The 13,263-nt window shown below is 39.3% G+C and overlaps 1 protein-coding gene across 3 annotated transcripts in view; it reads left to right on the top strand.

The window, feature by feature from the left end:
• grin2db (glutamate receptor, ionotropic, N-methyl D-aspartate 2D, b) overlaps nucleotides 1–13,263 on the top strand; it is a 98,077-nt gene that overhangs the window by 24,484 nt on the left and 60,330 nt on the right. For 2 of the 3 annotated variants that reach the window (XR_004338767.1, XM_032559084.1), the window contains exons 2-3: nucleotides 11,888–12,227; nucleotides 12,524–12,730. Coding sequence is in view for 2 of the 3 variants with exons in the window: in XM_032559084.1 (XP_032414975.1) it covers nucleotides 11,940–12,227; nucleotides 12,524–12,730 (495 nt within the window). In the remaining variant the exon portion in view is untranslated. The remainder of the gene's footprint in view (nucleotides 1–11,887; nucleotides 12,228–12,523; nucleotides 12,731–13,263) is intronic. The other variant, XM_032559085.1, reaches the window with a different exon arrangement.

Here is a 13,263-nt window from a genome sequence, read left to right as displayed (position 1 = left end):
TGATTATAAAATGTCTTGACTCAGACAGAACAAATTTTTCCTGTTTTATCTGTAAAAAGACGAGAACCGATTTTCTTTTTCAAATTCAGAATACATGACTCTATGTTGGTCTGTCCAAGAAACTCTCAATTTCTGGAATTTTATATAACAAAGTGTATTAAAAAAGGTGTATCAGTACTTAATACTTAAAAATATTGAAAGATTAAAATTTTATTGCAGTAGCCTTAATCTATTGTGTTATGAAAGAAGGAATAACAATCAGAAGCACATCTAAATGTTTCTCTAACAGCTAACATTAAACTTGCGTTGTTTATTATATTTTTCTGTTGTTTTATTTTCCACAAAAAAGTTAATCAGTCCTGCTGAGCAAGACCTTTAAAATTTACATTACATTTTCTCATTTCTAATATCTGCACAACTGCCTCTTTGACATTTAACTCCTAAAACCAAATCTCTATTTTTATTTTACATAATTAGACATTTATCGCGTGGAACACAACCCTTTGAGCGTTAAATTGGTCTCGATGTAACTTCAATTGTGTTCAGTGTTCCCGAACTGTAATCTTGCATGGCTCAGTCTCTTTATCCTCTCATTCCCACCTGCTGCTCAGGAAGTTGCACAGCTTTTGTTCATGCAACAGGCAGGAATTATAGCAGAAAAAAGCCTTTTTGTTTCATTTTCTTCAGCAGAAAAGAAAAATGCTTAGCTGTATAGTTTGTGGGTGAAAAAAACCCCTCTGCCACACAGATCTGACAGATTCAAGCTGCTTGGAGCCGGAGAAATTTCTTTTTGGAAAGATTTTGTCTGCTGTTATATGATGAGCTACCACAATCATTATCTACAATAACCTTCTCCTTGCTGTTCTTCATTGTGCTTTCTGCTTTGTGGTTGTTTTCACCCCAAGTACATGGAGCTGCACATAAGGAAAATACACTTTAGTCCAGAAGCGCTAAATGAGGCTCAATTTATGGCAAAAATGGGATGCGGCGGTAATGTGGACCAGAACCGAGAAACTTGTCACAGATGAAAAGAGAATCAGTTCAGAAGAGAAGCAACTGTAGAGCTTTTTCTGGTGAACTGAAAAATAAAAAGCTCATACACGTAAATATTCTTTAAAAAAAATTTACTTGTAGCTAAAAGGCTGCTAAGTACACACTACCATTGGAAGATATTTATTCCGAAACACAAACCCCCACAGGTTAGAGCTACCTTGCAGGTTGACAGGATTGATTTTTGAGACCCAGTCAGCTTTGATGCGGGTCTTTGACAGTGTAATTAGTGCACACAAGTACAACCTTCGACTCTCTTAGAGTTAAATCCAGCTGTTTATTCCGTCATCTTGCTATTCGTGTGGTACTTCTAAAGTGCATTTCACACATAATTTCCCTTCTGTTTCTAACACTGCTGTCACACTGATTCTGATCTTGATACTCATGTGTTTAGAGATGTTGGTTTGTAATTTATTAAGGTTTATATAAGCATGTGCATTTGGATGAAAGATGAAAAGTTTTCATTGAGACACCAGAACATATTAACGTACTCTTTGCAATGACGTTACCATTTTGTTTTTCGATACCTAATAATCAGCTGACCCTCTGAGGCTGAAAGCTTAGTTCTCTATATAAATGTAAAAGAAAATGAATTTATCTGAAAGTAGGTGAAACCTGAGGGAGGGAATTTTTATCAGCGCAGACAGAATGCTTGCATAGCACTACATAAGTTTAGGTAGGACCTCAAGTCATTACTATGGCTTTTGTGAAACGTGTACATTTCATAGCACTGGCACTGATGGTGGTGAATGTATTATGTCTCTAATTTACAATCTAACCCAAAAATCCTGGAGCCTGGATTAGCTGGAGCTCAGTCTGATGATGTTACTGTATCAGAAGAAAAGAAAGATGCTAAATTGTCATTTATATCATAAAATTGCAAGACACAAACAATATTGCTGTAAGAGTATGCATCATCTTTATTTGATATAAGTCCAGATTTTGACTAGGCCACATCAAACCTTCCTTTTTTCAACCATTCACAGATGACATGTGAGTGTTGGACTGCTACATAACCCAAACATGCTTAACCTTCAGAGTTTGACTTCTCCTCAACAATTACACTATGTTGCCCAGTTCCTGAAGCAGCAAAGGATCTTCAGATAATCACGTTTGGTAGGAAAGACGCTTCTGTTTCTCAACCTTACAGCAGAGGTAACAGAATGTACACATTCCTGCAAGTTTCATTTTTGTCATATTTTCCAAGATGTCTTGGGGAAAATCGATATGTTTTCCTGCAAATGTAAGACTTTGTGTTATTTTTGGCCAACTGTGATTTTTGCCCTACTCCTCTGCCATATATGCCATTTTTGCTTGTTTGTTTCCTGTTTTGGAATAATGAACACTGACTTTATCCCTTTCTAAGCTGATAGATGTCAATGACTTTTATTTCCTAATCTGTTTTTGAAGGACTTTAAATCAGGGCATGATATGTTGATTTTTGTATTGTCACATAGATTTCTATTTCTGTAATTTTGTAGGTCTGGCAGTAGTATGGCCTTGTTGTAGCTGGAGAAATTGACTTTGGCTTTGCAAAAAGTGAAGCTATGTTAACTTAAGCTTTTACAAGAGGGGGAATTAAATTTCTACACAGAACCAGGTTTGTTATGAACTAATAAAGGCTGTGCATGTATAACCAAATGCTTCAGGGTCAAGAGGGAGAAAACACCAATGTATGCTCACTTTTTCCCTAATGTTAACGTAACAACTGGCAGTGTATGTGGGCATACAGTAAACCATCTCGCTTGCTTTTTACAATTATCATAAATTATACCAAAGTGTGAATAACTGTGGAAAGCTGACAGTATAAGAGATTTCTAAATTTGGCTGTATGAGAAAGCTTTCACCTGATGAGCCTTTTCTTTGTCTCTGTATTTACAGCAGCCTTCTAATCTCTGCTCCATCTGTGTTTATTTCAGTTGTTGATCTGTGCTTGTATGCTCACAGTAAGCATACTTGCACAAAAAGATGTATCTTAAAATTTGATGACCTCCACCATATTATAGCACAGTTTTCCACAGCCTCAGTCCCCTTCTTGAATACTTATCAACAATGACTGCAGTCTGTTGTAGTTTATTTTAGTTGCATGGTTATAAGTATGATTTGGACCGAGCTGTAGTGTAAACAATTGCAAAAATATGTAGATATATGTTTTTACTTGCATGTAATTTCTTCTGCAGTAAATTTAAATGTTTCATTTCCAAACGTCCCTTGATAAACATTCCAGAGCAAAACCTTTTACTGCATTGCTTTAATTGATGATTAAATTGATTGATTAATTGATTGATGATTTAATTGATTTATTTACATGCAGATGATTCTAGCTCATCTTCCTATCGCCAAAGCTGCTAACTTGTTTTATTATTTTTCAGGCTAGTGGCAGAGCTTTTGAGTTAGCTGCACACACTCTGGTCATTACTTTCTATATGTAATCATTTGTAATCAAAGTGAGCATATTATGCGGCGTAAGTCGGGAAGATGATAAGATGCATGATGATTGTCAAGTGCTGGCTGGCTGCTCAGTCAGGCAATGAGGAGTCTGCCTGTGTGGCTGTTTCTCTCTCATCTTCTTGATTAGTTGTCTGTCCCAGACTAAGAATATTTCAGCTCTTAGGTTTTTAAGTAAATATTATTAAAGATAATTTTAGTCCTTATAACAGTCACAAGCATGTTCTCTGGATTCAGAAGTGCTTTAAATGCTACTTTCCTGATTTAATAAAATGAAAACTAAATAGGCACATTAAAAATAAATTCCAGATGGGCAAGATGCCTGTTAAAATAACTGAGTAATTTAAAAAGTCAACATATTCTTTAGACACCTTCCAACTTTCAAGAAAAGCATGAATGTAAACTATTGATAATCAGGTGATAAGGTATTCTCCAAGTGAGATATAGTATTCATACCCTGTATGTGATAAAGGGAAAACAAATAGTTGCCTAAGTGTAAGGTAAAAGATGAATTATATTTTCCAAACAAAAAATTTAAGTAAAACTGTACAATTGCCTTAGAAGTTGGAAACAATAATCACTGTGCCACATAGTGATGGCAGCATTATGCTGGGGGATGATGGGTTTTTAACAGGTGCCTGGAAAATGTTCAGAGTTAATGAGAAGATGGATGAGGCTAAATATAGGACAATCCTGAAAGCAGACCTGTTGGCTCCGAAAGACTTGAGAATAAGACAGAGGCTCATTTCCAGCAACACAATAACCATGGTTGGAGTTTGATATCGTCCATGCAATTTGGCTGCTTTTTATTTGGAAAGAAAATAAAAAATTCTCATCCTTTTCCTTCCCTTTCACAATTAGATCTAACTTTCCGTAGTTCTATTAGATAAAACCCCAATATAATGTGGGGAAGCTTGTAGTTGTAAAGTGAAACGTAGAAAAGGTTGGGAGGTATGAATAATTTTCCAAATCGCCGATCCTCATGAAGTACTGTCTTTTCTACAGCATTAAATTCTCTACTTCTCTTGCTTTAATAGGGAAATCCATGCACCTTCTGATTAATGGATTTCAAGTAAGACTTCCCTTTAGCTTTTCCCAAGGCTGCCCTTCTCACAATATATTTTACAGCTCAGAAGAGGCTTTCTGCACTGGAGAGAATCATTTTTAGAGTCAGAGGGAGAGAAAAACACTAAAATGAGCACATTTGCATTTCAACAAAGAATTCATTTATGGTTGCAACTCAAATAAAACATTATTCTCTTACCCCCGCCCTTCTTTTCCCCCTCTATGTGTAAGGGCTCCTATTCCATGCTTTTTTTTTTATTTGCTTTGCAGAACTTCACAGACAGTGAGCATTATAGTAGCACATATTTCGATGAGTATTTAACTGTAATCTATTTGCACTTTGTTCAGTGAGATGTGACACAGTGAGAGCCCTTTGTGACTTTGTTCAGTGAGATGTGACACAGTGAGAGCCCTCTGTGATAGCAGGTATGAGGCACACTGCAGGAGAAGTAGGTATAAAGTACTGCAATGCTGACACTTCCAGAAGGACTAACTTTTATAGAATAGCTCCCACTGGTTGAGGAGTGCAGTGTAAACATCTCATGAGAGAGAAGCACTGACAGGCCTAACAGCTAATGGCTCAGAGCTTGTTTCAGCAGAAAACATCTCCACCAAACGAGCCATATTTCTGCAGCGGCTTTATCTCTGGCTCCCTTATTTATTTTTTTAACTGTCTTTTTTTTGTTTTTTGATGCAACATCTTTCTTATGGTGGAAGAAGAAAGGAGTGAAAAAACACCAAAGCCTTTGTTGTTTTTCTTCCTTTTGTTTATTATTTTATTCATTCTTTTCCAGTAAGAAGTCTTTATCTCCCAATCTTTCCACACACCCCCATACGTTCTTCCTACTCGTATCTTTCCGCTGTCCCATATTCAACCTTCTTTTTTTTCTTTCCCCTATTGTCACACACACACACAAACACGCCCCCACACTCCTCCTGGGTCCTGTCACTCAAAGCAGGCGGCTTGATACTTTATTTGTTTAGGCCAAACACGTATGCACATCCCACCAATCAATATTTTCTTTCCTCTTGATCCCCGACCATATTTTATACCACCTACAGCTCCATTTTCCCTCTTTTTTTTGCCTCCGCTCAATCAGTCCACCTTAACTCACACCGCCTGTATTTACAGTACTTTTCATTTCTATTCAGTCCACGACTCCCTCTTGTCCCCATCTTTCATTCCTCCAGTCAGTTTTTGTTCCAGCTTCACCCACCCCTTTACCCTCTTGTTTCCGTTTTTTCCTGCCTTCTTTTCTGTCGAAAAGACTGATCAGGGTCAAAGAATTGGCAGAGTGTGACACAGTGAGAGAAGAGTCGGATGAAGACAGAGCGGAAAACACAGAAAGAGGAAGGAAAGGGAATATGCAGGAGAGTGACTTTGTAGGGAATGTTATGTCAGTCAGCAGGCCTCTGTTAATCAATACAATTGTGTCTGTTACCTGAAGCCATGAAAATTGGGAGAAGAGATGAGGAATACAGGGAGCCAGAGGGAGCGGGGAGAAAAGTGAGAAAAAATAGGAAAAGGGAGGGAGGCCGGTTGGCACAAGAAATAAATTGAAAATGATGTGCTGTGTTTTGTGTGTGTGTCTCACATATTAACCTTGCTATGTCTTAGGTAGTCATTATCTCTGTGTAGCTGTTACGGGGTGTTTGTGCATACTGCATTAACCCTCACATCCCTCTGTCGTTCAGCTTCTTTCAAAGCATAGTGCTGCCCTGAACTTGCAAATGTTTATTCAAAGTCTTTAAATGGATAGTTTAGGATGTTTGAAGGGAGGTTTTGTGAAAAGCTTGTGCACCAGATAACTCCTGGATTCTTCATTTAGAGTCCTCCTCGTATAACCTATGGAGAAGCTAAGACCGTCTAAAAACTTCTGATGCAAATCTGTTCCTATGCACTAATAAAGGCTGGATTATAGTCGCGATTTAAGAGGTTTGTGTGGAAGCGCAAGATCCGTGCAAGCAGTGTGCTTGACACATACCTTTTATGCTTGACACATACCTTTGTGCACTATTATATGAAAATTAGCCATCATAGAGGGATGATATAAATACAGGCAGACCCGACCTGCAAAAATACCTTCTAAATAGTTCGTTTTTATTGAAAGTTGGAACGCAATCTGCTTTCAGTTGCAAACATTTGGAGGTGCACTGACCAGGTGGCAGGACAGGCTGGTCATTTTTCAGTACACTTACAGTTCCTGAACCACAAAAAAAGATAAACATAAAATAAAAAAATTGTAAAAGTCCAAGTTGAGTCAGTTTGACCCCTCAGAGACGGTGTATGAAAGAGGAGGTTCACTTGGCCCCTCCTGGGACTGTTGGAGGGATAAGATTAATTGTATTTTGTTCAAAGGCAAAATTTCACCACTTTATCTTAGAGAACAAATTTTGACACTTGTTAAACAATTAGTATAATGAATTCCTGTGGTCAAGACAGAAAGGGGGATGATTTTAGCTGCTTACCATAGAAAACAAGAATAATTTATATTAAAACACACAGGGATAAATGAGAAGATTTTTATACTGTTGTCAGGAAGCATGAGGATGCAGTGGTACAAGTCTGAGCCTCAACAATGGGAAGATGAGCTGTGTCCTTTGTGAGGTATTAATACATGCTGGGTGCTGTCTGGCTAAGAGAGACTGCTGGGATCATTGCTGTAATTTGGGGTATTTTGTAAGACTTTGTTGGTGTAGGTGTTCTGTGGTGACATTTTGTTTTCAATTAACTTCATTCTAGTTTAAATTGATCATTTACGTTCATCGATGTACGTTTATGAAAAAACGATGGCGCAATATAGATCTAAAATCAATAAGTATGTAAGTGAAATTGAGTCATATAGCTCCTATGACAGACAAGGGCATCACAATGATATAAACATAAAAGCAAGAATTTACTCCAAATAAATAAAGCAGTCTAGTTAACAGCCTGTCGGTGTAAAAATGTCTGTGGGGCTGAGAATGATATCTGTTCTTAGTCGTTTATTGGTTGATGAATAAGACCGAACAAAATAACTGTAAACAAACTAGTGGATGACGCAATCATTACTCAGGCTCTGAACCGAGAACCGCTAAAAGGACTGCTTTCTCATGTTAATGTTGCTCTGGGTCACATCATCCTTTGTCCTTTCTAAATAATGTTCACCCGAAGATAAAAGCAGAGTGTTTACATCTGCAAGCATTCCGGCAGCACATAAATCTGCATAACATGGAATTGCGGCACACACTGTGTCAAAACTAGAATTGGCACTGAACGTGTAAGGTTGATGTTTTGGCATTATTAGCTGTGACAGATCCTGTTTGGTTCATGCCTACTCACACCGTCCATTAGTGTGCCCACAAACCTGCTCAGACATAAAAACATAGCTTGGGTGGATGCTGCTAAAAAAAATAATCATAACTCCTCCACACACAATATGCGCTTACAAAGTAGGTTCTTGCATTTTGGAACATAACTTTTCATATATGATAAGGATTAGTGTTTTTATCAAAATGTGATGAAAATTTTCTTTTTTACATCTGTCTTTGTTCACATGCTTAAAAAAAGAGAGGGGAGAAAATCTTTAGGGAGTTTGGGTGAAATGTGTCCTTCAAAGCAGAGGTAGAGCCCAGTTAGTGCCTTAATGCCACGCATCATCAGTCATTGTCAGAACAAATACTGAAAGCTGGCTGCTCCTGTATTACAGAACCAGGGAGATCATGCAGTTATGCAGCTGAAACAATATGAAGCTTCAAAAACTAATTTAATTTGAGTAATTCTGTGAGACTTTTAAATCTGCTGAGAGCACATTAATTGTGTGACATTTTTTCTGTGCTAGTTTTAGAAGCAGTCAAGGATGAAAAGATCTTGATATCATGGAAAATTATATCTGATGTGCTCTCAGTAGTCCTTACGATAAGGCCTGTCACACCCAAAGCACAACATGAGGTGAGGATTTACCCTCTGGGCTTTTCTGTTGGCAGTTAAAGAAGCACGCACGCAAAGTTTTTGGTGGCTCCTCCAAATTAAGTTTCTTCTGTCACTGAACCACCATTTGCAGGAATGGTCCTGTTTTCTTGTGGGTTAAAATGAACATTTCCGGTATGTACCACTATATATAGGTGCAGTGGTGAACAGAGCAAAAAATGCCTAAGCTAAACATGAATATGACTGTAAAAGTGTAATTACAGAAAAAGAACTGGTTTTTATGGTTCTAACTGCCTCTTTATTTTTATCGCTTGTAGCCTTCTAGTTTCGGCAAATTTTATTATTTATGAATGATTTGTGTGTCTGTGCATCTAGAGGCCGTTTAACAAGAAAAAATGTGAGAACAACTTCTCATTTACAAATGGGACATGGCTAGGATGCCCAAACTTAAAAACATAAAGGGCAGCTTGGATGCATATAATTCATGAGAACAAATCAAATGTCATTGACTTAGAGTAAAAATTAACAAGAAAAAAGCCAACAACAAATTACACACCTTATACATAAGTGTCTACTTGTAAGTCTGATGAGACATGATAATTAAGATCAGGGGTAAGCTGCAGTGTTTTAGTGTTTTAGAAGTGACAGCAGATGTCAAAGTTGAAAATTTTAGGGTGGTTTGTAAAGTGTTTAAATTTTCAGTTGCTGCGAAGCAAAATCACTTACAGCCAAACATGATTGAGGTATTGGGGATGAAAAAGGTTGACTCTTAATGCATTCAATTTGTCTTGTAAGTTAGAGCTCAGTGAATGACATGCGTTTACAGTGTTTGTACCACTAGCAGAACAAGTCAGGCCGGGGGGGTGGGGCTAATGACCCGGCCCTTTATACCCAAATAATAAAGCTCCTGATAATTTAACTTTACAACATAGACATGCCCCTCAACAGCAGAGTGTACAAGTTTCACCACCACAGAGAGCGACTATGTCATTCTGAAATCCATCTGACATGAAGTACAACAAACCAAGAGAACAACAGAAACATCAAGCTACTGGTCACTAATGATGAAACAACATAAATTCAAATTAGTTCAGAACCGAGGATAGCGATCGGATCATTTTAACATTTCAACTCAGAGCCTGAAGCCTGGTTGACTCTTTGAACCGAGCACGTAGCAGCGCGCTTTGAAGCGGGTACACAGAGGCTCGCGCCGAATGCTCAGCGTGTCGCAGCATCACGTGCCCCTCCGGATGTTTGTAACTCGGTGCGGACCACCGTTCACACAAACTGAACGATCTGGAAGATGCTCTTCCAGTGCTACTTCAGTCTACAGTTAACTCAAACTTTGTGAATTGCTGCCTGTAAGTTGTCCAGCTCCTTCGCTGGACTGGCAGTTTTGGCGGGTCTGAATCGCTGCCAACAAAAAAGTCCGGTTCATCTCCAAGACGAGGAACAAAATATGCGTCCAGTTTTTCCATGGTTTTCCACTCATGTTAACTTAGTCCGTAAAAATGCTCTAGCTAGTTTGTCATCTGTTGCCAAGTGACTGATGATGACGTTGGTACACAGCTGGTGACAAGCTTTACCCAGAATACACTTGAAGACAATATGGACGATCCACTTGTAATTTTGTGTGTCATAAAGTTAAATGTAATAATGAAAATAAAGAAAGTCATGTAGCACAACATTTTATTCAATATTTTACACCCACTACATCACTAAAATTAGTCGGTCTTGTAAAGTTTTTAGCAACCGTGAGTCAACAATGACTGGGGCAGCCTACTATATAATCTACTGGGGCACCTTATTATATAATCCTACATGCACCATAGTCAACAGGAGCCCGCTTTCTCCAGCTCTCATCAGACGTGATAAAGGGTTTTATCCTTGAAGTCATATTCTGCCTCCCATCCGGGCCTCCTCTAGGCCCACCGCCCTCCTAGCCCCCCCTGAAGCTTTACCCCTGGTTTGTACTGTAAATTGAGAAAAAGAAAAATTAGCAATTTATTCATGTGTAATTACACATTAGCAATAAGCAATATATTTTGCTAGCTTTTACACATTCAAACACCGAAAGAAAATAATGAGTAGTTGTTCAGTTTTCTCGGCAATTTGTGTGTAACTGGTTTAACAATACATGAAACAACTGAAGTGCTAAGAATGTTTTTCACTCTCAACTTTCATAACATCGTATTATACACTCAGCGGCAGCCATATTGAAAACATAACTCGGGATGTTTGACAAGCCCAGACTGATGCAGACAGACTTCCATGTTCAGGGCCATTGTTGTTGCTTTTCCGAGACAAAAGATCACTGCTCTGAAAATATAAAGCATCTCCAGTCAACGTAACTATTGGAAGTAGTAAAAAGCAACAATAACAGTGGTATAGATAAACTCTATTGATTTTCACGATGCCCTACTTCTCTGTCAAATTGTTGCTGTGACTGGAAAAGTTCCACATTATCAGAATGGAAGATCGTCATAGCGGACCATATTTAGCTTTGACTATATAATTGAACTATTAATAACTAATTTGCATTTGTATTAAATGAAGACCTAATGAGTTTTTTGTTTCTGGTTGCATGTTACCTTGCAAAGCATTTTAACACAACCTGATTTCAAAAATCCTGAACTGAGTTGGTAGAGTGGGTGCAGGGTGTACTGAGGCTGTCACTTCTCAGTGCACCTGTCCTGGGTAGACTCTCTCCCACCATTACCTGAAAGTCTCCCTTTTCTCTCTAACCCTCTTTCCTGCCCAATAATTGACAAATAAAGGCCACTAGTGCCACAAAATCTTTAAAATAAAATGCTAAACTTTCCCTATGTGTATGCATGCCTCTATGTGAGGATGAATGTGTTTAAAGTGATCTTAATTGTTATCATTTATGCAGCACAGTAACTACTTCCGCCCCCATCTTTGTCTCTGTCTGCTATTAAATCCCTCCCCCTCTGTTACTCTAACAGCATGTTTCTATTTCTCCTCATATTGTTGTTTCTCAGCCTGCAGCCTAAATAGCACCCATTTCATCTTCTCCCTGACTTGCTTTCTTCCAGTCCCTCCATTGGCCCCTGCTCCCCTCCACACGCACACACACATCCTGCTTTCCCATATTCCTTGTCATTTTTTTTGGCCAAACCAATGCTAACCCTTTTTATCCCATAATTAGATTAAGTGTTTCTTACACAGTTTGACCTGCATGCTATCTCTCACCAGTTTTTTCCTCCCAACTCTGAGAACACCTCTCTTTCTGTGTCTTTCTGCTTCCTTCTTCAGACATCTTTATTCTCTCTGATGTGATGTTCTATGTATTGGGCATCATATAAAAAGAAAGACTTTAATCTTTTCTCCTCTTGATTTATTCCTATGGTTTACCTCATTTCTCTTTTCTCCTTGCTGTTTCTCTGTTTTCAGGCACCCTCTCTAAGTGCGATATATATCTGCCTCCCCCCCTCGGCAGGTTGCCATGGTCGCCATACCTACTCTCTCTCTCCTATTGGTCCTGGCAGAGTGGGCAGGTCTGGTGGACGCATCCCCCCACCTCCTGCTCCGGCCGAGCCCGCGGGAGCGTGATGCAGGGGCCGTGATGAACTTCAACATTGCCGTGATCCACGCCGGTGCCACGGTGCAGGCAGAGGCAGCGGTGGCGGGGCCGGGGGGAAGGGTGCTCTACCCCGGCTTCGGACGGGTATACGGCTCCCTGGGGGAGAGCGTGGTCACCCAGTGGGGCTCTGCTAACGTCATCTGGCTTCAGGTTAGACACTGTGTCCTCTGCTCACTCAGCCTTTCTTCAAGGTGGAGAATAACAATCCATTATTCATACTTATTGAGCTGAATGAGCAGCACATTCCTGTTGTATAAGGCCCGCTGAATGAGCAGGTGTCAGCCTCCATTCGCTGACTATATCTTGTATTGTTAGTGAAACATGTCATACATGCTACAGACACCTTCAATATAAATGACACACTGTCAACACTCCCTGTCCTGGATGGCCAACTCTACTTGTCTCCTGTTTTCTCCCCCTTCTTCATCCCTCCCTTCATCTCTCAGGTGAATGACAGCAGCCCTAAGACGGTGCTGTCCCAGCTGTGTGAGTTGTTAGCGGCGAGGCCCCTGCAGGGTCTGGTTTACGAAGAGGAGAGGCCCCCTCCGACGGCTTGGGGTCCCTTGGCCCCCATGCTGGAGTTTGTCTCTGCACAAACAGGACTGCCTATAGTGGCTGTAGGCGGGGGAGCAGGGCTGGGGAGGATGCCACAGGTAGGAGAAGGGAGGTTGGGAAAGTCCAGAGGCAATTTGTGTTACTGAGACATATGCAGACAATTACAAAGGTGGCTGTTCCAAATGTTGTTGTTTTTTTCCATCTAAGACATTTAGTTAGTGAGATTAGGTGTATAAAGTGTTCGGAAACTCTGGATCTAAGCCACAAAATCTGTTCTGCATCTGGTATTACATTGCCTTCCAAAAGTATTCAATGAACTTTCTCACATTTTGTGCCATAAGAGCCAAAAATCTGAATGTATTTTATGGAGATTTCATGAAATGGGTCAGAACAAAGTGGAGCATAAAATTGAAATGGGAGAACAACTTACATTTTCTACTTTTTTTTCTTCTCAAGAGTACTAAATTTGTCATAAACTGCCCTCAGAAATAATTACTCCACCTGTTTGTATTTTTATTTCAGGTCAAAATTATTAGCCCCCATGTGAAACTTTTAAGCTTTTTTCAAAAACTTTCTCAAATGCTGTTAAACGAGTAAATTTTTCAATGCAGCTTTTCCAAACATCCTATAT

The sequence above is a fragment of the Xiphophorus hellerii genome, chromosome 3, assembly GCF_003331165.1.
Source record: "Xiphophorus hellerii strain 12219 chromosome 3, Xiphophorus_hellerii-4.1, whole genome shotgun sequence".
Taxonomy (NCBI): domain Eukaryota; kingdom Metazoa; phylum Chordata; class Actinopteri; order Cyprinodontiformes; family Poeciliidae; genus Xiphophorus; species Xiphophorus hellerii.
This window is presented reverse-complemented; position numbering and strand designations above follow the sequence as displayed.